The sequence below is a fragment of the Balaenoptera musculus genome, chromosome 2, assembly GCF_009873245.2.
Source record: "Balaenoptera musculus isolate JJ_BM4_2016_0621 chromosome 2, mBalMus1.pri.v3, whole genome shotgun sequence".
NCBI lineage: Eukaryota > Metazoa > Chordata > Mammalia > Artiodactyla > Balaenopteridae > Balaenoptera > Balaenoptera musculus.
The window spans coordinates 90419786-90447383 of record NC_045786.1 but is presented as its reverse complement, the minus strand read 5'-3'; the positions used below and the strand labels follow the sequence as shown (position 1 = coordinate 90447383).

The following is a 27598-nucleotide window of genomic DNA, read 5'->3' as shown; positions in this document are numbered from 1 at the left end:
GGAGGTTCCCACCCTGCCATATCAACCTTTATCATCAAATTTACTTAGAGTTAAATATACAGATTACTGGGTCTCTTCTGAAAATCATCAGAAGCCACTTAGGAATTTGTCTTTTAAAAATCTCCCCAGGTGATTCTGATAATCAGCCAGATGTGCATCCCAGGACTCTAGCCTAGCCCATCCAACAAGGAGCCCGGCTCCCGCACCCATGACAAAGCCTCAGCACACCTGGTGTGCTTCCCTTCCCCTGGCAGCCCTCTGTCACACAGTGAGAGCACTCAGGTCACAGTCATCTTTTCCTCCAGTTCTTCAGTGATACCCAACATGACTTGAGTTATGGGGAATCCACAGGAAATTCTCCAAATACGGCTCAAGTGGCCTGGCGCTGAGGATTTGTTATATTTACAAGTTATTCCTGTGGGTGTGAGTATGTATGTGTGCTGAGGAGGGAGGGGGCTTGATGAATACCTGTGATTTCCCTTCTCAAAGTCTCTTATTTAGGAATCCTGTTTGCCTGCTCTTTTGACGTGTACAATCTGTTACTACGGATGCAATTTCTGCCCTGGGAAAGCCTTGGAAAAGGGTCAGCACACCTCTCTATCAACTGAAACAGCGCCCAGTATTCCTTTTCCTTTTAATAGCTCACCAGTAAGTCATGGCAAGTCTCTGGATCTCTACCCGCCCCAGTTTCCAGATGAGGGTCCCCAACCCTGCAGAACACCACTCTGATGACTCAAGGGTCCCACCTGGAGTGTGGGAGCTGGGTGCAGTTGGTGGTGTGTCAGTGTGATCTGGGTCTTGCACAGGGTGGCACTAAAGTGTATATAAAACCTTTTGTCCAGAGTTGAAGAAAAATATGTAAGACCTTTTTAACTCAGGAAAAGATAAGAGAAAAACTATGTTTCTCCTTGAAGAATGGTGAGCAGCTTCTAAGCCTTTCAGTGCTTGCCAGCAAGAGAGTAAAAACAAAGTTTCAAAGAGATAATTTGAGAAGCATTGATTACAATAGGTGCATTTTATAAGTGGGTTTTTATAAAAACTGAAGTAATATAAAAGTATATAGACTAAGTAAGTTGTTCTAAGTTTCAGGGTATGATATTTCTCTAATAATACTTAGTATTAATGAAATTGTGATTTGTTATATATGGAGTTATATTTTCTGATGACTTAAAGTGACTTTTGGTACTGTAGCTCAGTATAGTATAGAGATAATAAATACTTATTTTTATCTAAAGGCAAATTTGAAATCAACACTAAATTTTTCTCAATAAAGAATTATTTTAAAAATGTGAGCTTTAAGAGATAAAGCATGATGACTAAGAAAAAAAAGAAACAAAGCTTTGCAAAGCTTTCACATTGTGACAAAATTTTTTAAACTGCATGGGTACTCATTTTAAAGAATGCATTGTTGTTCAATAATATCACAAGGATTTTTATTCTTGTGAACAATAATTTTAAAAACTAATTAAGTTTGTCTTTTTTAAAATGACTACAAACTATGTACATAAAACCATGTATTAAGTCATTACTGGAGGATCAAATGTAATTAAATATGTCTTCTTTATCGCCCAGGATCAAATTGCATTTTCTAGCACCTCATAAAGTGAACTGTTAAAACAAGCTTCCCCCACTCTATAGTAATTAATTGTTGCCACCAGGCAGAAAAGTCAGTTAATAAAACACAGCACCCTCAAAACCAAACATGAACTTAAACAGTAGATCCAAAGAATACATGGGATATATTAATAAAATAAAAACATTTCAAGTAATTATATTGGTTTTATAAATTCCATGCCATTTCGACAAAGATCCCAACAATATTTATCATGAAACTTGACTAACTGATTCTATTATGTATATAGAAGGGCAAAGGGCCAAAAGTGGCCAAGATAATTCTGAGAACCAAGGTGGCAGATGGGGGTAAATTTGCCCTATCAGAAACTGAGATTTATCACAAAGGTAGTAACTAAGCCAGGGCAGGATTGGCACAGGGATAGAGAATGAGCCCCATTAGAATGGAATAGAGGGACTCTCTATTGGCTAAGAATCCGCCTGCCAACGCAGGGGACACAGGTTCGAGCCCTGGTTCGGGAAGATCCCACATGCCGCAGAGCAACTAAGCCCATGCACCACAACTACTGAGCCTGCACTCTAGAGCCCACAAGCCACAACTACTGAGCCCACGAGCCACAACTACTGAAGCCCGCGCACCTAGAGCCCATGCTCCGCAACAAGAGAAGCCACCGCAATGAAAAGCCCGCTGCCGCAACGAACAGTAGCCCCTGCTCGCCGCAACTAGAGAAACCCCACGCGCAGCAATGAAGACCCAAAGCAGCCAAAAATAAATAAATAAAATAAATAAATTTATAAAAAAAAAAGAAGAATGGAATAGAGAACTCAGGAAAAGTCCCATGAGTATATGAGTTATTATAGATTCATGCTGACACATGCTGACACATGACAGAAGTAGCAATGCAGATCAGTGGGAAAAAAATCAATAAGTGATACTGGGAAAGTTTGCTATCCATATGGAAAAAAAATAAAATTGAATTCCTACTCACATAATACCTGAAGATAAATTCTGGGTGGATTAAAGCCCTAATTGTGAAAAAGAAATCTTTAAAACTTTTATAAGAATATATAGAAGGGGGCTTCCCTGGTGGCGCAGTGGTTGAGAGTCCGCCTGCCAATGCAGGGGACACGGGTTCAAGCCCTGGTCTGGGAAGATCCCACATGCCGCGGAGCAACTAGGCCCGTGAGCCACAATTACTGAGCCTGCGCGTCTGGAGCCTGTGCTCCGCAACAAGGGAGGCCGCGACAGTGAGAGGCCCGCGCACCGCGATGAAGAGTGGCCCCCACTTGCCGCAACTGGAGAAAGCCCTTGCACAGAAACGAAGACCCAACACAGCCCAAAATAAATAAATAAATAAATAAATAAATAAATAAATAAATAAATAAATAAATAAATATTTTTTAAAAAAGAGTAATCTTTAAAAAAAAAAAAAAAAGAATATATAGAAGGATATTTTATAACTTTAGGGGAGGGAAAGATTTCTCAAGGAAACTCTAAAAGTACAAACCATAAAGGAAAAGAAAGATACATTGAATTATATTAAAAGTATGCATCAAAGTCTATTAGAACTGATAAAGGATTAATACCCTGAATTTATAAAGAATTCCTATAATATTAAAAAGATGAATTAAATAGAAAAATAGAAAAGGATTTGAGTAGGTAATTTGTCCAACGTTGTGCAGTGGTTAAGAATCCGCCTGCCAATGCAGGGGACACGGGTTCAAGCCCTGGTCCAGAAGATCCCACATGCCACGGAGCAACTAAGCCCGTGCACCACAACTACTGTGCCTGTGCTCTAGAGCCTGCGAGCCACAACTACTGAGCCCGTGTGCCACAACTACTAAAGCCCACGCACCTAGAGTCCATGCTCCGCAACAAAGGAAGCCACCGCAGTGAGAAGCCTGCACACCTCAACGAAGAGTAGCCCCCCGCTCGCTGCAACTAGAGAGAGCCCGCGCACAGCAACGAAGACCCAACGCAGCCAAAAATAAATAAATAAAATAAATAAATTTTTTTAAAAAAATTAGCATTAAAAAAAAAAGAGGATGTCCCAATGACAAATATACTTGAAAATATGCTCAGTCTCACTAAAAACCAAGGAAATGGAAAACTACAATAAAATTTCCTTTCACACCCATAAAATGAACAAACATTTAAAAGTGTGAAGAGCATGTAGAGAAAAAGAAACTATGATACACTGGTGGTGGGAGTGTGAATTAATACTATCTTTTTGGAGAACAACTTGTCAATAGCTAGAAAAGTTGAAGATACACTACCCAATGGCCTAACAATTCCACTACTGGCTATCTATCTTCAAGGCTTAGAGAATCTCTAACACATGGGCACAAGGAGACTTGTACAGAACCACCGTACAAATAATATTACATTTTTCTAAAGGATATATATTTTTAATAAAAGTATGCATAATAAACATATATCTAATAAAGTATATAATAAAGGTTTATAAAATGTTATGTATTATATAATATTATAAAGTGTACAGATTGCAGATATGTATGTGATGATAAACCTAAATTCAGGATGGTGGTTACCTCTGGGGGTGGGAGGGAAATGGGACTGAAGGGGGGGTCCACAGGGGGGGCTTCGGCTCTTTCTGTAATATTTCACTTCTTAGGCTGATTAGTGAGATCATGCATATTCCTTATATTATTCTTCATACTTTATGCATTTTCTTAAGTCTGAAGATTATTGTGATAAATATTTATTATTAATATTTTATAATAAATATTTTTAAACTAATAACTAAAAACCAAGAATGGTTGGTAATTTCCAAGTAGCACTCTGCTTGCCAACAAGAATAAAATTTAGAGAAAAAAGTTAAAACAAATTCACTTTGGTTAGTTTACATGGTAATCATTCTTGGTCAAACACCTGATATCCAAAGATAAGAAAGGTAAGAATCTTTCCTCTGCTAATATATGATAGTTTACTTTTTTGTTATACATGTTAAAAATACTTTCTGTGTTTTAGCTGTTTCAAATGCTTTAAAAGAAACTTTGTTCAGATAACTATATGTGGTAAAACAACAATGTGAAAAAATCCCCGATTTTAATAATTACATCAGTTAATGTAAGATTCAGCAATTAACTTACTAAGCTTTCCTTAAAGAAGCAATGCATAAAAAATTTATTTGCTCAGTTGGGTCTTAATGGTGTTAGGATAATAGTAAAGAAATAGAATAGCTAACACTTAATGCTTACTCTATGCCAAGGTGCCACTGAGTGCTCACAGCAACCCTATGTGGTAAGTACTATTGTCATCCTCATTGTACAGATGAAAAAAACTGAGGCACAGAGAGGTTAAGTAGTTTGCCTATGGACACACAGCTAGTAAGAGGCACTGGGATTAGAATCTAGGAAATCTGGCTCCAGAGTCTGTGCTTTTAACACTACCATGAAGGTGAAGAAAAATACATTTCATATTACAGTATAAATAAAATAAAGTGAAAGCTGTTCCAAAAACCTCACTGACTCTTAAACACGATGCTTAACTGACTTTGACTTTGGTCCCTAGCTCTTGGGAGACCCAGAAATTTCTGTTTCATGGCAATCAATTGAAGAATAACCTGATTCAAAATGTCGGCATCCCAACGTTGGCAGACAAGGAACTACAGCTGTTCCCACATCCATTAACCACAGGCCTCTTACCCAGCAGGAAATGCGCACGTGCGCGTCAGCTAGTTGCAAGGCTGCCTCAGCCCTCACCAGTGCACACACGCTCCGCCTCGCATGCGCAGGGGCCCTACCTGTCCGTGCAGCGTGAACTCCAGCACCAGACCCCACAGGTCCACAAAGGTCGTGGGGTGGCCCTGCTCAGCCCGTTGCTCCAGCTCCCGATGGTAGCTCGCCAGGCGCTCAGGAGAGAAGGCCTCTAGCTTGCTCTTGGCCAGGTGCTCCCGGGCGTGTCTGATGGGTCCCTTCAGGTCCCTCTGTGACCACTCAGGGTCCCCATACAGATGGGCCATTGTCCTGAGAGAACAAAGGGACATTACAGTCTGAGGTCAAGGCCCAGCACAGATCGCTGCAACTCCAACTTCCACCCTCCGACTTCTCCGAACACGTGGCTCCCGCTGCCAAAGCCCCACCTATCTAGAAACTGCCGCAGGGCATTCTCTCCTTCTTGATCCGTATGGTCCAATATAAATAGAATGTGAGCCACATATGTAATTTAAATTTTCCTAGTAACCACATTTTCAAAAAGTAAAAAGAGATCTGAAAAATTAATTTTAACAGTATATTTCATTTAATTCAGTATCTAAAATTATCATTTCAGTGTGTAATCGATATGAAAATTAATATAGATATTCTTTTCAAACTGTTTTTTCAGAATTCACTGTGCATTTTATATTTATAACACATCTCAGTTTGGACTAGCCACATTTCAAGTGGTCAATAACCACCCGTGACTAGTGGCTATTGTATTGTACAGCACAGCTGTAGACCCCTACTCCCATCTTTATAGATCCATCCTGAAGCCCTTTAAGACTCTGCCTGTCAACAGCTGTCACCTAAACTCTGAGGAGTTTACTCCTCTTTTACTCCTTAAAGTCACATTTCGATAAGACTCAAAGGAATGAATCTCTAATAGTGAAAAGCTCAACTTCGTCATAGGCAGAGTGGAGCATAGGGTGGCAATGTTGTCTTTAGGTAAAATAGCATCTCTTGACCTCAGTTTCCTCATCTATACTATACAACAAGAGAAACGACCCCAGAGAGTGTTGTGAGGATTAAATGAGGCAACGACAAGTAAAGGAAAAAAAAGCTACCAATTTGGAGCTCCTGGTACGTGTCAGACATGTTAAGTGCTTTACTTGGGCTGTCCCACTCCAGTCCTATGGAGTATGTACTATTATTGCCCCCACTTTGGAGATAAGTCGACTGAGAATCAGAGGAAATAAGTTGCTCAAAGTCACCTAGCCAGTAAGTAGTGTTGCAGGAACTCAAACCCAGCTCCTTCTGGATCAGTAGCATGGAGTGGATGTCCTGCAATGCCTCGCTCATGGCGGGACCTCTGAATGTCCGTCTCCTCCCTTTTGAGAAAGCCACTTGGCACCCATCAGAACATACTGCTCACACCCACTTAGAGGGTCCCTCTGATGTCCACTCCATTTCCCCCTGGGGCCTGATCATCTCTGCTCTTCCAAGTCCCCAGGGCCCTCACCATGTAGAGCCCGAGATGCCACTGAAGTAGGTCACACAGTCCAGAAGGCCCAGCTTCTGCAGGGCCAACAGGTGGCCATAGAGAGAGGTCATGGCCCGGGCACCTCCTCCTGTGGCCATGATGCCCACGACGGGGACCTGGGTTGCACACAGACACAGGCTGGCTTAACAAGGACAGGGATGGAGCTGCCTCCTGCCTCCAGGGAAGGGACCTCGAGGTCAGAGCCTGAAGGAGTCAGGGTTAGAGCTAGCGCCCGGCTCCTCCCCAGCAAATGACAGCTCTCAGCCTTGGATAGATCCCCAAAGAGAGCTTCCCCGTGCCCCACATCTCCCCACATATGCCCACTCCCCGGTCTCTGCTGACTGGAGTATCTGGAGAGGGCATAGCAATCAGGTACTCCCTTAAGGTGAGTGCAAGGTATCTGTACCCCCATACCCTTTCCCCCACAAACCTCATCTTCCTGTAGGTCTCTGTCCAGCTGCAAGGCCTGCTTCAGGGCCTTGGCCACCACCTGCTTCCTCCTGCTCAGGAAGGCTTTCTCCTCCGCACACAAATCGAAGCCCAGATGCACAGCCAGCTCCTTCGGGCTGGGGCAGTGGAGGATCCAAGGGTCAGGGGGCACCTGCATAGCTCAGCTACTGGCTGGTCGAGCCCACAATAACTGCCAAATAAACTCCTTGCTCCCAACCCTCAGGACCACACTTTCCACATACTCCCCAGCCCCGTGACTACCCCTGTCCCCCACAGATATGAATGTCCCTTACCAGCTCTCAGCCTTGAGCTGCAGCTTCACTCCTGGGGCCTGAAATCGAAACAAGAGACCCCACTCAGAATGTCCTAGACCCTGAAGGGAGTGTGGGTATCCCCTGGGGGCCTTGGGGTCTTTATTCTCACTGGCACTTCCCATCCAGCTGAGGCCACTTACATTTGTAGCAGGAACGTCAACTGTCACCTCCTTCCCCATGGCCAAGGACCTCAGGGGCATAGTGAGGTGCCCAACTGAGTTGCCTGAGTTCCAGCCATTGCTTTTAGAGGTCTGCAAAGAAAATTCATTCATTCCTTCACTCACTCAACAAATCCTTACTGAGTATCTAGACAGCGATCTGGACAGATACAGGCCCTCCCTGATAATGCAAAAATAATTACAGTATTTAGAATTATTGTAATTAAAATAATTACAATTACTAATAATTACAAAAATAATAATAGCTAACCAAATCACTTTGCTATACACCTGAAACTAACAGAATATTATAAATCAACTAAACTTCAATAAAAAATAAGCACAGCTTATATTTATTTAGTGTATTAATAGCTGATATGTGTTTATTTATTATTCTGAGTCACGTGCATGAACTTATAAAGAAACAGGTAACGAACTGACGTTAGTAAGTATTGTAAAGGAAATAAGCAGGGTGATGTGATAGAGTAACCAAAGGTGGGGTATGTAGAATCTATTTGAGATGGGGGGTCAAGGAGGGCCTCTGAAGAGATGCCATTTGAGCTGAGATCTAAAGGAGGAGGAGGAGGAGGAGGAGAAAGAGGGGCAGGCTGCCTTGGAAGGAGCTGCAGAAAGACAGGGAAAGCACTTGGTGTGTTGGAAAAGCGAGAAGAGACAAATATGGCTGGAGCATCATGACTGAGGGGGAGCATGGAAGAAAATGAGGCAGCAGAGGTGCACAGGGCCCAGGTTATGCAGGGTCTGTGGACGCAGACATGGGATTTTATTCTAGGAGCATTATCGGAGGAGCCATTGAAGACGTCAAACAAAGACTGACATGGCACAGCAGCCCCCCGTGCCCACGCGAGGCCCCTGGTGATCCTCCCTGTCTGCCAAGGGCATGGTGCCTAACTGGGGGAGGCTGACAAGGCCACAGGGCCCTGGCCTTGGCAGGAGGATGGCCAGAGAGAAGCCTGCAGCAGGTGGAGCTGGCTCAAGGCTGGGGTCGGCAAGGGAGCTCCAGAGCCAAAACCTACCCTCAGGCACCCACTCAGCTCTGCCTCTTGGGCCGCCATGTAGTGGAAGCGGAAGGCAGAGGCTGTTCCCAGGGCAGATGTCTGTGTGTCCTCATATGAGCCCTTCAGCACCAGCTCCAGCTCCAGCTCCAGTTCCAGCTCGCCCTGATCTAGGGAGAGAGTGGACAGGTTAGCACAAGGGAAACAAGAGCCCGGAACCCCAGCTAGGATCCAGGAAACCGACAGTACTGCCCAAGACATGGGGAGGCCGGGTGGCTGGACCATGGCAAACAGCATTCTGGAAAGGGTTCTCCCCGCAACCCCCATGGGACTCCCACCTCCGGCGACGGGCCTTCTTCCAGGTCAGGGGGACTCTCCTGCCCAGAGGAGACCAGTTGCCCTTGTGCTGTGTGGGTACAGGTTCCCCAGCCACACCCAGCAACCCTCCACCCTCCAGGCCAGACCTCATCCTGAGCAGGTCTCACCTGCAGCCTCGGCTGTGCTCCCCGTGGTGTCTAGATGGACATCCAGGCATGACAGTTCTCGGGCCTGGGGCAGACCACATCATGGGTGGGGGGCTCTGCAGGGGAAGCTGAGGTCTCCCCTCAACCTCACCCCCTGAGCCCCCTGTCCCAAATCCACCACACACAGAACCAGAAGTAGGGTCCAGGGTGGGACCAGTCCTCCCGTTGACCGACTTGCCAAGTGAGCCTGCTGCATTCTCTCTGTAATGCGTGCCAGCTGATGCCTGCAGCCCGCTCAGCTCTGGCCGCTACCCTCTCCCTTGGAACTGCTGAGCTCATCAACATGCCGCTGGTCTCCATCACCTCAGATAAAAGGCAGCTGCCGTAGGTGTGGCTATTTTAAGGTGTATTTGAAAAAGTGATACTAGCCCATCAAACAGGCACTCGTAGGACCCCAAGGGTGGATGCCTGCTTCAGTTCTGAACGCCAGCTGCCTTACTACATGCAGGGCCTGGCCTAGCTCCCAGGTCATGCCTGTGTTGCTCGTTGAGGGTGTTCCTCTGAGTAGAAAGTTTCTAATCCTCGCTCACCACCCATTCCTGCCCACTGCAGCTTCGTGAGCTCGCTATGCTTTAGGAGAGCTGACCCTCCATCGTCCCGTGGAGAAGCTGATTGACCCCTGGTCCTATGTCAAAGTTCCCTGACTGGAAGCACACCACACTGTAACCTGAGCCTGCTGGCCTGGCCTGAGAGAGACTTCCTCGCCCCCTTCAGGGCTAAGAACTATGAAGTCATCACACAGAACTAAACACCATCAGGAAATCCCTAAGATTCCCCCAATGTTCCCTCAACCCTCCTGCCTTGGGCCAGAATTCCTCTCAGCAGAGCCTCGGCCTCCCGTCTCTCTGAGTTCCCTTTAGCCCCAGGCCCCTCCGAGGCCAGACTGCAGCCCCAGGTGACCACCTAGCAGGGTGGTGGACTGGTCTTACTGCAAAGCCCTGTCCTTGCCTTGTCCCTTGCGGCCCACCGGCCAGGCAGCCCCGCCCCTAGCCCAGTGTCTGCTCTGGGGCCCCTCCCTTAGCACATCCCACCCCACAGGCCTGGGGAAAGTGGTTACCACAAGCACGTTGTTGGTGATGAGGTTTTCTGGGCAGCCTGACCTGGAAAAATCAAATCATCCAGAGTCCGGCCTTGCAAAGGCAAAGGCTTCCTGCACTGATGTGCCCCCTCCCAGCCAGGCTGCACCCAGGTGGGGCCTCCCTAGGTGACACTGAGGGCTCTCTACGTCCTGGGTATGATTCAGGGTGTGGGGAGATGCTTCTGAAGAGTGAAAGGTGAGGAGAGAGGGACGGAGAGCATGGCAGACAAAACACCAGCCTTCCTCTCCTCATTTCTCTGAGGGTCCTCCCAACCCGACCAGCAGGGGTAGGAGATGAGGAACAGCAAATCTGGGCTGGACAGACCAATGGGAAGATCTGGGTCAAAGGTATTTTCCTAAGGAAAGCCTGGGTCCTGAGACACCCCCTGAGCTGTGTGGGATTGCTCACGTTTTCTCCATCAGGAACTCCACGTCCAGCTCCTCCGGTCCCTGAAATTAAAGAAGAGCAAGTTGGCAACAGGCACACATGTCTTTAGAGTTGACACAGCTCCTTTACGTATCTCATCATCCCGAGCAGCCTCTAAGGGAGGCCCGGTGTTACAACCCTTCCCATTTTACAGATGAGGAAATCGAGTCTTAGGGAAAGATGGGCTACCTGCCCAAGTTACCCACAGCTAGCTAGATCCCTGCCTGGCAAGGCTGAAGGGGAAGATTAGGAGTACAAGCCAAAGGAGGCTTGAAGATGCCCAGGGCCCATTTCATCTTCCTCTCGAGGGGGACCAACCCCAGAACTCTGCCCTCCCTCCAGGTCTCGGGCACCATGAGAGGGTCAGAGGCAGTGAGCAAGAGTGATGAGCCCACGCCCCCCGCAGGGTTGGTCACACCGAGCTGTGTTTTGTGGCACATGAGGAGGTTTGCCATCACCCAAAACCTTCCTTCCCCGTAGATGACTAGAATTCCTCCCTTAAGTGATTCAGCCAGTAACAGTCAAGTTAATCTCCTCCTTTCCTATGAAAATGTAAATATCTCTGGGTGGGCCTTCTGTTTTCCTGCAAAGGAGTTCAACCCAGCAGCATCCCAACAGACGGGAGAAACTGTGCCACTTCCTCAGGCTGGAGCTGAGAGGTGGGGCTGGCGGGAACCTCCACCCACCTGGGGATGCAGGGAAAAGGTCTTCCGGAGCCACCTGCCAGGGAGGACTTCAGAGACATCACAGAGAACCTTGAAGCAGGCGTCGTCCTTCTTGACAGCATCCTTGTCATAGATGCTCAGCTCCAGAACATTCTAAGGACCCGAGAACAGCAACGTAGCACGTTATTAACACATAGTGTGGCTCACACCTGTTGAATCCTCACTTGATGCCGAGGGCGTGAAAAGATTATTATGCCACTGCACTTTGTACTTCAAAATACTGGTAAAACCAAGAAGTGGTAAAAGGAAATCCAGCAAAGTTCCTAATTCCACCCCCTGCTAATTTTTGTTTTTATAAAAAATAAAACTCTTTTGAAGTTTCCCCAGCCCAACCCCACCCCTGCTTTGCTGGTTCCCTAAGGCCTGGTAGGTACCAGGCACTATACTGGGAGTTCCCTGTGCGTGATCGCATTTAACCTCAAACAATCCAAGCAGGAGGGCTCTTGCTGCCTCCACTCCATAGATGGGCTTAGGAAGACCAGTAGCTTGCGTTCACACATTCTCTCACACCCAGCACATCCAGGCTGTGGCACAAAGGACATCCTCCTTCCCCAGTTTCTCTGCCTGAGCTCCGGAGGAAGGTGTACTCTAACCCAGGAACCTTCCCAGTGTGGGGTACAGCCTGTCCTCAGGGGGGTGGCCAGGGGTCCTCTGGCCTTTACCGTGACCTGACTTTGGATCAGGAAGTGAAGTCTCGTTCCATACAGGATGACTGGAGTTGGTGACTGTTTTGGTCTTGAACTTTGTTCCAGGTGCGGTTGGCAGCTGTAGGATCACGTAGGGGTCTGCCTCGTTCACTGCCAACATCAAGAGAACCGTTGTGAGACAGAATTCCTCACGCCCCTCTCCAGGGGCCTCACCAGGTTCCTCCCAAGACCCCTGCAGCCATTAGGGGCAGCCCAGCCCAGCCCAGCCCCAAGGCACTGGGCCCTTCCCGTAGGACATGGTCCTCCCCACACCCCTGGGGCCCAGGACACAGCTACTCACAGAGGTCAGCCCAGCCCAGGCCCCGCGCCTCCAGGACCCTCACGGTGAGCTGCCAGCAGGCAGAGGTCTCCCCCTGGAGAGAAATAGGCCACAGAGTCCCTCCTGCTCAGTTACGAGCTCCCCAAATTGGTGCCGAGGCTTCTCCTGAGATGCTGCTCGCTGACGCTGCCAGGCATTCTGGGGCCAAACAGCCTTTGCCCATCACTGTGCCTGGGGCCATGGCCCTGGGCCGCAGCAGTCAGGGAATGGGGGTAGAATCTGTGGGACGCCCTCCCTTCAGGGACAGGATTGCACAGTATAGTAAAGAAATCAGGAAACAAAGGGCCAGGGAACCGCCACCACACTGGACATGTCATTTTGGGGTCAGCCACCCCCAGAGCTCACAGGGAGGGCAGCCCTTTGGTGACGCATGGGACCCTGCTGCCAGGCGTTCCCCCGGCCTCTGGACAGGAAGTGGGCGCGTGACTCCAGGACGCTGAGCTCTGGGGAGCCCAGTGCTCCGTGATGGCCTCAGGTACAAACCGTCTCTTGGGTGTGAATTGGGAAACTCCAAGAGCATCAGGCTGTTACCGTGAGCAGGGGGTGAAAGTTATTAAGATGCTGGCGAGGCCACATCAGCCCACAGGCAAGCTCAATAAGGTGGAAGAAGAAACGGAGTGGGCAGGAGCTCGGAGGGACCAAGAAGACGAGCAGTAGCAGGTGGCAGGAGGAAAAGCAGAGGGCGGGGGGGCGTGGCTGAATCCTGCTGGGACAGGGCCCGTGGGGGGTGGGGGGGGGGGGCCGGGTATCTCAAACCCCTCCTGCTGAGGTCCTTGGCACTGCTGGGATCCAGGGGGCCCTTGGGTTTCTGTTCTTCCTGAGGCCCCGCTGAGTAGGTTTTTCTGGGCACCCTGCACACGTTTCTTATGATAAGGCCCTGTGATCTGAGGCAGAGACAGCACCGTGCTTGCATGGTGGACATTCAGCCTTGCATGGTTGGGAGACAGCGCTGTGATGAAACCAAAGCTCTTTCCTGCTCTGCACCCTCCCACGACCAGTCCCACTCCTGTGCGTGTGATCTGAAAGTCTAGGCTCCCACCAGGAACCATCTCTGCTCTGCACACGTGCTACCTGCCAGGGCTTGGCTCGTGTCTACGGCACCGGCTCTCCATATCCCACAGAGAAGCTTAAAGGACAACGGGCCACAGCAAAGCCAAGCAGGCTTGTGCCCTTGCCCTGACCCTGCTACCCTGTGTCCCCACATCATCCCTGTCTTGTGGCTTCTTGCTAAGCGTCTTTGTCATCCTTGTCAGCTCTCTGGCAGAGCACACATGACCCTCCCAGCAAGGTAGGCTCATTTCTCCCTTCTTGGGGATCAATGCTAGTGACATCCACAGCCTTAAGCCAGAGGTTGTAGTTGACAGGATTTAGTGTCGTTTTAGTCACCGGGCTCCGCTTCCTCCCCACACCCAGATTCCATCACCGCCCATCACAGAGATGGTGCTGGCTGGGACCTGGGTCCTGTGAGGAGTTGTGGTTCAATGCCCACTCCAAGCCAGGGCGAGCAGAGGCAGCTAAGCCGCAGCCCAGCTCCCACCCCGATCCTCAGGGCCACAGCCTGTGGGGCTGCTCTAAAGCCACTTTGGGGCTACAAGAATCGCCCCCAACTGCTCACTTTCCAGCCAGCCACCAATACCCAAATTGGGTGTTGCTGCCCATTTCCCCCTCGGGTCACTGAGAGCCTCTCAACTTCAGAAAGCCCACCGTTTCTGGAGGATATTTTTCCTAAGATGGAACCCCATTCTCCTCACCTCTAAGAGTGTCACTAACACAGAGCACCTGGAGGATGGGCTTGACAATCACTATAATGAGTGGTCATTGCTGAGGCAGAAGAGCAGAGTGGTCAAGGCAGGTTCCCAGCCAGGTTGTCTGGAGGAAACCCTGGTCCTCTGCTTACTTGCTGTGTGAGCCTGGACAAGTCACTAAACTTCCTGGTGCCTCTGTTTCCCTCATTGTAGTTGGACAAATAATAGTATCAACCTGACACAGTGTCCTGAGGCTGAAATGTGTTAATGCCTGTAGAAATGCTTAGCAAAAGTAAGCAGTTTCTAGATAATTGCTTTTATTACTTACTATTTATTAAGTGCTTGTTATGTTTCTAGGTGCTATACTAAGCATATTAGCATATTCAAACTCTATTTATCCTCCTGACACCCTCTTAAGATAGTTCTCTCATTTCCTCCCATTTTACAGATAGAGAGATTGAGGCTTAGCAAGGTTGACTTGCGCTAGGTCACAGAGTTAGTAAGTGATATAGTTAGGATTTAAACCAGGTCTTCAAGGCCAGAGCTCACGACCCCTTGTGGTTCTACCTTCTTAGGACTTGCTTCTTTGTGAAAGCATGTAACACTCATCCCCTGCCCCATGGATATCTAAACATTAGAATTTCATAGATTGTTTTAGACAAATAGGATTATATGAGCCAACTAATGTGTTAACTAATAGGAATCTTTTCTCCTGAGGGCTCTGGGGCTTCACCTTCCCTGTTGAAAGATCCTGCCACCTGGAATACTGCCTTCACTGATGACTGACCCTGGATGCTCATGGAGGGGTCTCAAGCAGGGCGCCTGCACCCCGCTTCCTGTAGCATCCTGGAAGTGCCTCTCCGCCAAGAGTCCCAGCCACCCTCTCTGTCCCTGCACAGGAGCCCCGGGGCCTCCTCCATCCTCTGTGGCTCAGTGCTGGTCTCTGCCCATCACGGAGGATATAGCCCAAGGGAGGTTGAGCGGGGTCCAGAGGATCTATAACCATGAGGTCTTCAGCTGGGGGAGTAAAAGGAGCAGGCTGCCTTTTCTCCCTGCTGGCACCCAGTGACCCCCAGTAGGACAGTGCGGGGAGGCTGGAGAGACAGGACGTGGGAGCTGCGGGCACAGCCTCTGAGTCAGGCTGAGATGACGCTCCCCACCCTGGTCTCCCGGGCCCTGGATTCTATGGATGCTAATTGTCCGTCCCACCCACTCCGCATCCCTAAGCACAGATTCCCCCACCGTCTGCCTCCCGCCTCCAGCCTCTGCCTAGGCAGAGACCCCAGGTCTGGGACCCAGCCCCTCCCCAGAGACCAGAATCACCTTGGTTTCAGCTATGTCAAGCTTGTTAGAATGCACCCTAGCTCCAGGCCCTGCCCTGAGTGATGCCGACAGGCTCAGTGACATTATTACCTGGTGAGGATGGCCAGGTGGTCCCCTAGGTGTCGTTCTCTCCATGCCAAACCTTTGGCTCCACTCCAGGCCCGGCTCCCTCCAAGATGACAGCTCCCTGGCTGGCTGGCAGCGACTACTCCGATGGAATGGGACTGACTGTGAACCTGCCAGCCTCTGAGGAGCCACGATCCTGTAACAGCCGGGCCCCGCCTCCAGGTCACTCCCTCAGCCCAACACCTTCTCCTCTTCTCCTGGAGGCTGAATCAACTAGCTTTTCCAGAAACTTCTGGCAAGGCTCCAGGACCTGCAGGTGGAGCATCTCTTCCAGACCTGGGATGTCAGGGTACAAGAGAGGGGGAAGTCAAGTCCGGGGAGCAGCGGCAGGAAGCTGGTTCCCCTGAGGCTGAGGGCAGAGGGCAGGGTGGGGTCAGAGCTAGGAAACCCCTGCAGCCCAGCCCCAGCCTGAGCCAGGCCAGCCTCTGGGGGAGGAGGGCTGAGCACCTGAGAGCACATGAGCAGCCAGGAGCCTGGGAGGAATAATAGGGCGGCCCCAGGGGTGGGCTCTGAGCAGACTCCGGAAACCTAGCTGCAGGGGGCTCTGGACTCTGGCTCTAGGCCTCTCACTCCTTCCGTGTGGCTGGTCCTAGGAATTTAGAGGATTTCTGTAAAAATAGAGTGACAAACTTTGTCGTAAAGGTAAGAGACCAATCAGGAAACTCTTAGATTATGAATATTACAGGAAAAAGCTTTGTGAAGTCACCTGTTTAAACTATTCAGTATGCACAACATGAAATGTTCTCCTGAAATGCCATGAACTCAGTCATTTTACTGTCAATTCGTTATATAATTGAACAATAATGGTTTGTTTTTTGAGGCAAGTGAAACTGAATTAATGTTAACCTATTACAAATGGATCTAAAATGTATTATTACAGAATCAGCCAGAAAAGAACATTAATGATGGTCTATGAAAAATCATTTGAATGAGAAATATCAATACTTTTAAAAATGTAGAACACTGCAAAGAACAACTTATTCCAAAGTGGGTCACAGATGAAGCAATGCACAAAGTCACTGGCTGGTGAGTAGCAGAGCCCAGGAGTACGCTCTCTAGACTGAAAGCTCTACCTCCACCCCAGAGTGGGCTCAGCCCAGCCTGGAGCCCACCCACCAGGAATGCCCCGGTCATTGGTGGCCGCCATGGGCTGGGCCAATCCCAGAGCAATCCTAGGACCACAGGAGTCCTGAGGAAATACATCCCCCTGGGGAGTGAATTCACATCTCCCTGAACTTAATGCGGGCCTCATCTGGGACCGCTTCGGGGAACTACAGAGGCAGAGCTGCGGCATCACCCTCCAAGAGGTAACCCCCAGTGCCAGCCCTCCACACAAGTATGGGAGGGCCAGGCAGCTCCACACCGCAGAGGACGGGGGTCCCTGGGCTCAGCTGGCTGGACTGGGAGGAGAGTTTGGTGCTCAGTTTCCCCATCTGTGCAGTGATGGTGTGGTAAACGCTGCACCTGAAGAAGCCCATGAAATCCTGATTCAGAGATTCTTAACTCGTATGTGTTAGTAAAGCTTACGACCATTCGTATGTGTTAGTAAAATCTGCAAAAGTAAGCTACTTTAACTACAAACGGTGAAGACCACTGTCTTCCCATTCTTTTATCTCATCTGTTAGCATTGATGCAACTGTGGTACTTTTAGGATCCAAGGAGAGTTGGGTTAGAGACACGTACGTTAATTTCAGTTCAGTGGGACATAGTTATGTGGTTTGCAGTTGGATTCATGTATAGTGAAGTTACTGCCAGCCATTCTGGTTTAGAAATAGGTTCCAGAGTACTCCTACCACCCACTGTGCCAACTCATCTGACATTGTGACACAGAGGTGTAGGCAGAGGCTGTGCTGCAGTACAAGAAGAATAAGGCAGAGGAAGATAAACAAGGTCTGAAACCTACAGACCAAAACTAGTCTGTGGAAAATTCGTCCAAACAGACACATGAAATCCTAAGTGGAAAATACAATCTTGTTGAAATATGATCAAAACAGAAGTTGTCTCCTGAAAGAGATGTTTTCAATCATGTCTTAAATGCTTTTTTCCCTTTATTTGATGGGAATTTCAAGAAATAGAAGTTATCATATTCCTGTACTACAAGCAGCTAGCACATCTAGATAGCTCAGAGAGGAGAGAACTTGTTAGAGGTTGTAGCAGATTTATTTTTCTAAAGATGGTTGGCAACAGTGTCTCCTGTCCTCATGCTCTTAACCTGCCCTCATCAAGAGGTGGACGCAGATTCCCCTTCTCTTGGACCTTTTGGGCTGGAGGCGCTAACTCATAGGATGTGAGGAACTTGACGCTGCTTGACTCTGAGGTTAGGTAACAAAAGGCGATGTAGCGTCTCCTTGACGGCTGGAAAACTCCCACTGAGAGCCACCATGACAGATGTCCGAGTCCCTGAGGTTCCGTGCTGTGAGGAAGCCAGGCCATGTGGAGAGGTCAGGAGTCCTCATCCCCAGGTCCTCCCAGCCCAGGGCGTGGGGATGCATAAGCCTTCAGGTGATTCCAGCCCAGCTATTGAGTCACCCCGAGCCGGTGCCCTTTCTGAATTTTTGACCCATGGAAACTACGAGCCTAATAAAGGGGTTACCGTGTTATGCCATTAAGTTTGGGGTGGTCTGTTACATAGCCATAGTAACTAAATCAGAGCTTTTCTCAAATTTGCTAACAATCCTAAAGTTTTACGTGGCATTGTCAATGAAGAGCTGTGAAGCAGAGGGAAACTACAAATAATTAACTATTACGAACTATCAATAATTTAAAAAACTAAATTTCGTTCAACCAGGCTGGGGGAAGATTTCTTTCTATTTGATCGAAAGAAAATGATTTTACAAAATTGGTGTTGAATAAAGAGGCAGTCAGGGAGTATAAAACCAAACAATGAAGGAAAAGGTATAGAGATTAACTAATAAAAATATTATGTTTCCAAATTTTTGTGATGTTTTGCATTTGTCAGCCTTTTACAATTTGTATTTTATGTGATATTACTTTATCTAATTTTGTATCAACTTGTATAAACTTCAGGCTCCATAGAACATGGATCTAATGTGTGTGTCACACTGTTCAAAGTGTGACATATATATATCATGTTTACTGATTCCCCAAACCCTATGAGGCAGGTATTGTTATTATTATCCTCACTTTACAAATGAGAAAACTGGGGCAGGAATTAGTTGAGGAACTGCTCCCAGGTCAGCCCGGGAATCTAGACCAGAGGCAGTGCTCTTAACCATCACCTGCAATATGGTCCATCTGCAGCAGAAGTGTAGGCAAGAGGGAGGATGAGAGAGTCCCTGGATCAAGCCTTGCCTGAAGGAGTGAATCTAGTTCTGGGTTTTTCATTTGGGTCCCAGCCCTTCCCCATCTACTTTAACTCCAGGAAAGAAGGGGTCAGTCCCTCCCCTCCCTTTACCTTTCCCCAGAAGAGCACTCGATGACAATGTCATAGATGACAGGAGGTACCTGACAGGGTGGAGGAGGAGACAGAGCTGATGCCCAGCTGATTCTAATCCAGGAAAAGCCCTGAAGCAGGTGGTGGGACAGGCAGCAAAATGTATTGAGCGAGGCAAGGATGACACGCACTTCAGAGTTCAGCACTAACTACCATGTCAGCACCAAGGGACAGGTAGGTCTGTGTTCTTACTTCACAAGGAAGTGGTTATTCACTCAACTGGCAGACAGGAAGGACAATTTCCTGTCCACGACTGCTCAGGACCAAGCCGGAGAGGAGCACCGGCCCCTGTCCTCATTTCAGGGCTACTGGAAAAGATGAGCCTCTCTCTAAGCAGGGGGCAGGGTGCCACTCAGCCAGTCCATTCATTCATCCAACAGATATTTACTGAGTGTCTACCATGTCCCAGACAGAGGGCCAGGTGAGTAAAACAGGCCTGATTCCCACCTGAAGAAGCTTCCGTCCAGTGTACAATCTGCTTTCCTATCCATATCTCTCAGCCAACGGAGCACATCCGTGACTTTGAACCCAGGATGTTACACTGCAGGCCCTGGAGTGCTAGGGCAGGTATCTGACCCAGAATGGAGCCTCTGGAATTTCAAGGCAAAGAACCAACAATAACATTATAAACAAATATTATCCAGCTAATTAATTTTGTCTGGAGGCAGTGGTGGCAGGTACGTGAGCTTCAGGTAAGTTAAGAAATAGGAGCATGTCTCAAGAACTACTGACGTACTTGGACCAATCTCCCTTCAGGCCTCCCCTGACCTGGCTTTCTCCAACTCTGGGGGCTCTCCTTAGCTCCCACTCTGCCCTATTGGTCTTTTTCTCTCTGATTCCTTTTTTCATAAACCTTCTACACACTGGAAATGTGTGTGAGCATTTAAAATTTATTGTGTTTACAACTTTTATACTCTAGTTCATAATTTTTTAAAAATTAATTAAGTCTTTTATACATTTTCAAAACAGAAACCTCAACTAAACTGTTTTAAGCATGAATAAGGCCCTTTAATGATTTTTATTTCTGTGGGTTAGCTTATCTCAGAAAAACATCTTTCTCTAAACTCCAGGGGTGACCTCCTCCTGCACCACCAGATTTCACAGGAGAACCCCATCTGGACCCCATGTCCAGAGTTTCAGGTATCCTGCTCTGTTGGCCAGGAGCTCATGTGAAATCTACCCTTTTCTTTCCACCCAACATTGACTCATTTGAAATGTGTTTCCTGTAAACACCCAACAAACCAACAACCCCTTTCCAGGGAGAGACCATGAGGCAATGATCTGCTTGCTGGGGTTCAGGAGGAGTATGGGCTACACCTTTGCCAACCTGCCCCCTTTCTGCAGCTGAGAAAGCAGCACCCAGGGCTCCCCTGCCAGTGCCGAGGAGCCTTCCCTCCCTCTGGGCTCCATGGAGGGGCCGCATGAGTGACTTGAGCTGGAGCTGGGTGCTGGGGGGCCAGGCCAGCCCCTCATCACACTCCCCAGCAACAACTACAGTAGATATCTTGTCTCATGAAACAGGAATTAAAATACATACGTGGGGCTTCCCTGGTGGCGCAGTGGTTGGGAGTCTGCCTGCTAGTGCGGGGGACACGGGTTCGGGCCTTGGTCTGGGAAGATCCCACATGCTGCGGAGCAACTGGGCCCGTGAGCCACAACTACTGAGCCTGCGCGTCTGGAGCCTGTGCTCCGCAACAAGAGAGGCCGAGATGGTGAGAGGCCCGTGCACCGCGATGAAGAGTGGCCCCCGCTTGCCGCAACTAGAGAAAGCCCTCGCACAGAAACAAAGACCCAACACAGCCAAAAAAAAAAAAAATTACATACGTAAGTGTGCTTTTACTGTTTTGACACTTCCTCCTGTCCATCTCCCCTCTCCTTGGCCAACGGCACCCGTTGTCAAAGCTGGAGATGAGAGGAGAAAAGGAGGCTCCTTCTGCTGCTGGTCTCAGAGTCAGCTCTCCAGAGACAAGGCTTGAAGGCTGAGCACTGAGAGGAAAATAAAGGTGTTGGTAAATGTCAAGAGTTTCCTTTTACATGTCATGAGCAAAGCTATGAGCTCTGAGTCCTAGGTAGAGAGAGAGAGTACTTAGGGGATGTGCCCATCCAATGTAAGGGGAATGGAGAAAGACCCTCTACTGCTATGGGGGAGAAGGAGAAGGACAAGAGCTCAGCCATTCACATGTCTTAACTCCTGCCCCAGGCCCAAACTCCGAGGGGGCATTTTGCACAAACAAATCATTTGGGTGAAATCCTAGAACTGTGAGTTTGATCCTCTCTCCATAGGTGTATCATGGGAAAAGTCGTGTTCCCTGAGAGAAGCACCTGTCCAACACAGTAGTGCCCGGGGTGGTTGCTGGAAGTGATTGAAATAGGGTCTAGGTAGGGCAGGTGCCAGCAATGGTGCTCCCCTCTCTTCCTAGGCCCCTTGTGGTACAGAAGGGATCCAGAAGTCTTCTTGAGCTCACGTTGAGGGTGTAGAAGGTAGTTAAGCTGAGAACCAGTGGCCTTTCTGGGGCTACCATGGAGCTGTGGGGTAGCCAGCCTGAGCTGAGGGATGGACAGGGTCTGGATGAGGCACAGAGTATTCTCAGCTCCCGAGGGAGCTAAGGTGGGTCTGAGCCAGCCAGGGGCCTGGCCCTGACCTGGCTTGCATAAAATAGGTGTCCTACCAGCTGTAGTTTCAGCTCAGGTGCAAGCAGGAGCCTAAAGGCCAGGCCAGGGAGACCCCAGAAAACCCCAAGTAGACGATAGGCTGTATCCCTCTAAGGCCGTTGCTTAGGTGTCATCTTAACTCTAAGGATGGGGGTAGGGAGATCTCTGAAAAAAGCATTTCCCGGCACTCGGCCACCAAGCATCTGGCACAGTGGTTCTGTGCTGGGAATGCTAATCCAATGTGTTAGGTGCAAGGCCTCTACACACGGCCCTCTACAGGCAAGTGAAACTCGACTAAGCACAAAGAAGAAGGTAGACCTTATCTTATCACCTAGATTACATCTTATTTTTTTCTGGGGACCCAGTGGGCTTTGCCAGTGACGCCAGGGGAGGTGGAGACAAGATGGTGGAGTAGAAGGACATGAGCTCACCTCCTCTCATGAAAACACCAAAATCACAACTAACTGCCATATAACCATCAACAAAAAAAGACTGGAACCTACCAAAAAAGATATTCTACATCCAAAGACAAAGAAGAAGCCACAACAAGATGGTAGAAGGGGCACATTTGTGATACAATCAAATCCCATACCCACCGGGTGGGTGACCCACAAACTGGAAAATAACTATATCCCAGGGGTTCTCCTACAGGAATGAGAGTGCTGAGCCCCACATCAGGCTCCCTAGTCTGGGGGTCTGGCACTGGGACGGGGAGCCCCCAGTGCCTTTGGCTTTGAAGGCCAGAAGGGCTTGACTGAAGGAACTCTCCTCTTGGAGGGTGCACACAAGTTCTTGTGTGCACTGGGACCCAGGGGAAAAGCAGTGACTTCATAGGAGCCTGGGCCAGACAGACCTGCTGGCCTTTGAGGGTCTCCTGGGGAGGCAGGGGGTGGTTGCGGCTCACTGTGGGGACAATAACACTGGTGGTGGAGGTACCAGGGAATACTCATTGATGTGAGCTCTCCTGGAGATGGCCATTTTGACACCAAGATGGCCCCACTCAACAGCCTGTAGGCTCCAGTGCTGGGATGCCTCAGGCCAAACAACCAACAGGGCAGGAACACAGCCCCACCCATCAGCAGACAGGCTGCCTAAAGTCTTCCTGAGCCCACAGCCTCCGCTAAACACATCCCTTGACATGGCCCTGCCCACCAGAGGGACAAGACCCAGCTCCACCCACCAGTGGGCAGGCATCAGTCCCTCCTACCAGGAAACCTGCACAAGCCTCTTAGACCAGCCTAAACCACGAGGGGGGAGACAACAGAAGCAAGAGGAACTACAGTCCTGCAGCCTGTGGAACGGAGACCACAAACACAGAAAGTTAGACAAAATGAGACAGCAGAGGAATATGCTCCAGACTAAGGAACAAGATAAAATCCCAGAAGAACAACAACTAAGTGAAGTGGAGATAGGCAATCCACCTGAAAAAGAATTCAGAGTAATGATAGGAAAGAGGATCCAAGATCTCAGAAAAAGAATGGAGGCACAGACGGAGAAGATACAAGAAATATTTAACACAGAGCTAGAAGATATAAAGAACAGAGTGGAACAATACAATAACTTAAATGAAAAACACACTAGAAGGGATCAACAGCGTGATAAATGAGGCAGAAGAATGAATAAGTGTGCTGGAAGACAGAATGGTGGAAATCACTGCCACAGAACAGAATAAAGTAAAAAGAATAAAAAGAAATGAGGACAGATTAAGAGACCTCTGGGACAATATTAAACACACCAACATTCACATTATAGGGGTCCCAGAAAGAGAAGAGAGAGAAAGGGCCTGAGGAAATATTTGAAGAGATAATAGCTGAAAACTTCCCTAATATGGGAAAGGAAACAGTCACGCAAGTCCAGAAAGGGCAGAGAGTCTCATACAGCATAAAACCAAGGAGGAACACACTGAGACACATACTAATAAAACTGACAAAAACTGAAGACAAAGAGAAAATATTAAAAGCAACAAGGGAAAAGCAACAAATAACATACAAGGGACTCCTATAAGGTTATCAGATAATTTTTCAGCAGAAACTCTGCAGGCCGGAAGGAAGTGGCATGATATATTTAAAGTGATGAAAGGGAAAAACCTACACCCAAGAATACTCTACCCAGCAAGGCTCTCATTCAGATTTGTCAGAGAAATCATAAACTTTACAGACAAGCAAAAGCTAAGAGAATTCAGCACCACCAAACCAGCTTTCCAACAAATGCTAAAGGAACTTCTCTAGGTGGAAAAGAAAAGGCCACAACTAGAAACAAGAAAATTACAAATGGGAAAGCTCACCAGTAAAAGCAAACATACAGTAAAGGTAGGAAATCATACACACACAAATATGATATCAAAACCTGCAATCATGAGAAGAGGAGATTACAAATGCAGGATATTGGAAATGCATTTGAAATTAAGACACCAGCAACTTAAAACAATCTTGTATATATAGAGACTGCTATATAACAAGCTCATGGTAACCTCAAAACAAACACCTATAATAGATATACACACAAAAAAAGAAAAAAGAATCCAAACACAACACTAAAGATAGTCATCAAATCACAACAAAACAAAAGAGGAAAGGAAGAAAAAGACCCACAAAACCAAATCCAGAACAATTAACAAAATGGCATTAAGAACATACATATTGATAATTACCTTAAATATAAATGGATTAAATGCTCCAACCAAAAGACATACACTGGCTGAGTGGATACAAAAACAAGACCCATATATGTGCTATCTACAAAAGATCCACTTCAGATCTAGGGACACATACAGACTGAGAGCGAGGGGATGGAAAAAGGTATCCCGTGCAAATGGAAATCAAAAGAAAGTTGGAATAGCAATACTCATATCAAACAAAACAGACTTTAAAATGAAGACTGTTACAAGAGACAAAGAAGGACACTACATAATGATCAAGAGATCAATCCAAGAAGAAGATATAACAATTGTGAATACATATGCACCCAACACAGGAGCACCTCAATATATAAGGCAAATGCTAACAGTCATAAAAAGAGAAGTCGACAGTAACACAATAATAGTGGGGGACTTTAACACCCCACTTACATCAATGGACAGATCATCTAGACAGAAAATCAATAAGGAAACACAGGCCTTAAATGACACATTAGATCAGATGGACTTAATTGATATTTATAGAACATTCCATCTGAAAGCAGCAGAATACACATTCTTTTCAAGTGCACACAGAACATTCTCCAGGATAATAACATGCTGGGCCATAAAGCAAGCCTCAGAAAATTTAAGAAAACTGAAATCATATCAAGCATCTTTTCAGACCACGATGCTATGAGATTAGAAATCAACTACAAGGAAAAAAACCCGTACAAAACACAAACACGTGGAAGTAAACAATATGCCACTAAACAACCCATGGATCACTGAAGAAATCAAAGAGGAAGTCAAAAAAATACCTAGAAACGAATGAAAATGAAAACACAATGATCCAAAACCTTTGGGATGCAGCAAAAGCAATTCTAAGAGGAAAGTTGATAGCAATACAATCTTACCTCAGGAAACAAGAAAAATCTCAAGTAAACAACCTAACCTTACACCTAAAGCAGCTAGAGAAAGAAGACCAAACAAAACCTAAAGTTAGTAGAAGGAAAGAAATCATAAAGATCAGAGCAGAAATAAATGAAATACAGACAAAGAAAACAATAGAAAAAGATCAATGAAACTAAAACCTGGTTCTTTGAAAAGATAAACAAAGTTGATAAATCTTTAGCCAGACTCACCAAGAAAAAAAGCAGGAGGGCTCAAATCAATAAAATTAGAAATGAAAAAGGAGAGGTTACAATAGACACCACAGAAATACAAATGATCATAGGAAGCTACTACAAGCAACTATATGCCAATAAAATGGACAACCTAGAAGAAACGGATAAATTCTTAGAAAGGTACAGTCTCCCAAAACTGAACCAGGAAGAAATAGAAAATATGAACAGACCAATCACAAGTACTGACATTGAAACTGTGATGTTAAAACTCCCAACAAACAAAAGTCCAGGACCAGATGGCTTCACAGGTGAATTCTATCAAACAATTAGAGAAGAGTTAACACCTATCCTTCTGAAACTATTTCAAAAAATTTCAGAGGAAGGAACACTCCACCCTCATTCTATGAGGCCACCATCACCCTGGTACCAAAACTGGACAAAGATACCATCAAAAAGGAAAATTACAGGCCACTATTACTGGTGAACATATGTGCAAAAATCCTTAACAAAATACTAGCAAACAAAATCCAACAATACATTAAAAGGATCATATACCATGATCAAGTAGGATTTATCCCAGGGATGCAAGGATTTTCAATATCTGCAAATCAATCAGTATGATACACCACATCAATAAATTGAAGAATAAAAACCATATGATCATCTCAATATAGATGCAGAAAAAATTTGACAAAATTCAACACCCATTTATGATAAAAATTCTCCAGAAAGTGGGCATAGATGGAACCTACCTCAACATAATAAAGGCCATATATGACAAACCCACAACTAACATCATACTCAATGGTGAAAAGCTGAAAGCATTTCCTCTAAGATCAGGAATAAGACAAGGATGTCCACTCTCACCAGTTTTATTCAACATAGTTTTGGAAGTCTTAGCCATGGCAGTCAGAGAAGAAAAAGAAGTAAAAGGAATCCAAACTGGAAATGGAGAAGTAAAACTGTCACTGTTTGCAGATGAAATGATACTATACATAGAAAATCCTAAAGATGTTACCAGAAAACTACTAGAGCTCATCAGGGAATTCAGGAAAGTTGCAGGATACAAAATTAATACACAGAAATCTGTTGAATTTCTAGACACTAACAATGAAAGATCAGAAAGAGAAATTAAGGAAACAAACCCATTTACCATCACATCAAAAAGAATAACATACCTAGGAATAAACCTACATAAGGAGGCAAAAGACCTGTACTCTGAAAACTATAAGACACTGATTAAATAAATTGAAGATGACACAAACAGATGAAAAGATATACCATGTTCTTGGATTGGAAGAATTAATATTGTTAAAACGACAAATACTACCCAAGGCATTCTACAGATTCAGTGCAATGCCTATCAAATAACCAATGGCATTTTTCACAGAACTAGAACTAGAAAAAAATCTTAAAACCTGTATGGAAACACAAAAGACCCTGAATAGCCAAGGCAATCTTGAGAAAGAAAAATGGAGCTGGAGGAATCAGGCTCCCTGACTTCAGACTACACTATAAAGCTACAGTAATCAAAATAGTGTGGTACTGGCACAAAGACAGACTTATAGATCAATTAACAGGATAGAAAGCCCAGAAATAAGCCCATGCACCTATGGGCAATTAATCTACAACAAAGGAGGCAAGAATATACCAAGGAGAAAAGACAGTCTCTTCAATAGTTGGTGCTGGGAAAACTGGACAGCCACATGTAAAAGAATGAAATTAGAACACTCTCTAACACCATACACAAAAATAAACTCAAAATAGATTAAAGACCTAAATGTAAGATGGGACACTATAAAACTCTTAGAGGAAAATATAGGCAGAACACTCTTTGACATAAATTGCAGCAATATCTTTTTGGATCCAACACTTAGAGTAATGAAAATAAAAACAAAAATAAACAAATGGGACCTAATTAAACTTAAAAGCTTTTGCACAGCAAAGGAAATCATAAACAAAACACAAAGACGACCCACAGAATGGGAGAAAATATTTACAAATGATGCAACCAACAAGGGATTAATCCCCAAAGTATACAAACAGCTCAAACAGCTCAATGTCAAA

The 27598-nt window shown here is 46.6% G+C and overlaps 1 protein-coding gene across 1 annotated transcript in view; it reads right to left on the bottom strand.

The window, feature by feature from the left end:
- Nucleotides 1-27598, bottom strand: part of PLA2G4D (phospholipase A2 group IVD) — a 46392-nt gene that overhangs the window by 5512 nt on the left and 13282 nt on the right. Inside the window, 17 exon segments of the mRNA XM_036845144.1 lie at nucleotides 5340-5562; nucleotides 6755-6891; nucleotides 7206-7341; nucleotides 7519-7556; nucleotides 7680-7790; nucleotides 8732-8880; nucleotides 9196-9259; nucleotides 10292-10334; nucleotides 10722-10762; nucleotides 11426-11557; nucleotides 12127-12157; nucleotides 12159-12261; nucleotides 12452-12524; nucleotides 15649-15960; nucleotides 16132-16292; nucleotides 19586-19728; nucleotides 20963-21117. Coding sequence (XP_036701039.1) covers nucleotides 5340-5562; nucleotides 6755-6891; nucleotides 7206-7341; nucleotides 7519-7556; nucleotides 7680-7790; nucleotides 8732-8880; nucleotides 9196-9259; nucleotides 10292-10334; nucleotides 10722-10762; nucleotides 11426-11557; nucleotides 12127-12157; nucleotides 12159-12261; nucleotides 12452-12524; nucleotides 15649-15693 — 1326 coding nt within the window. The 5' untranslated portion in view covers nucleotides 15694-15960; nucleotides 16132-16292; nucleotides 19586-19728; nucleotides 20963-21117.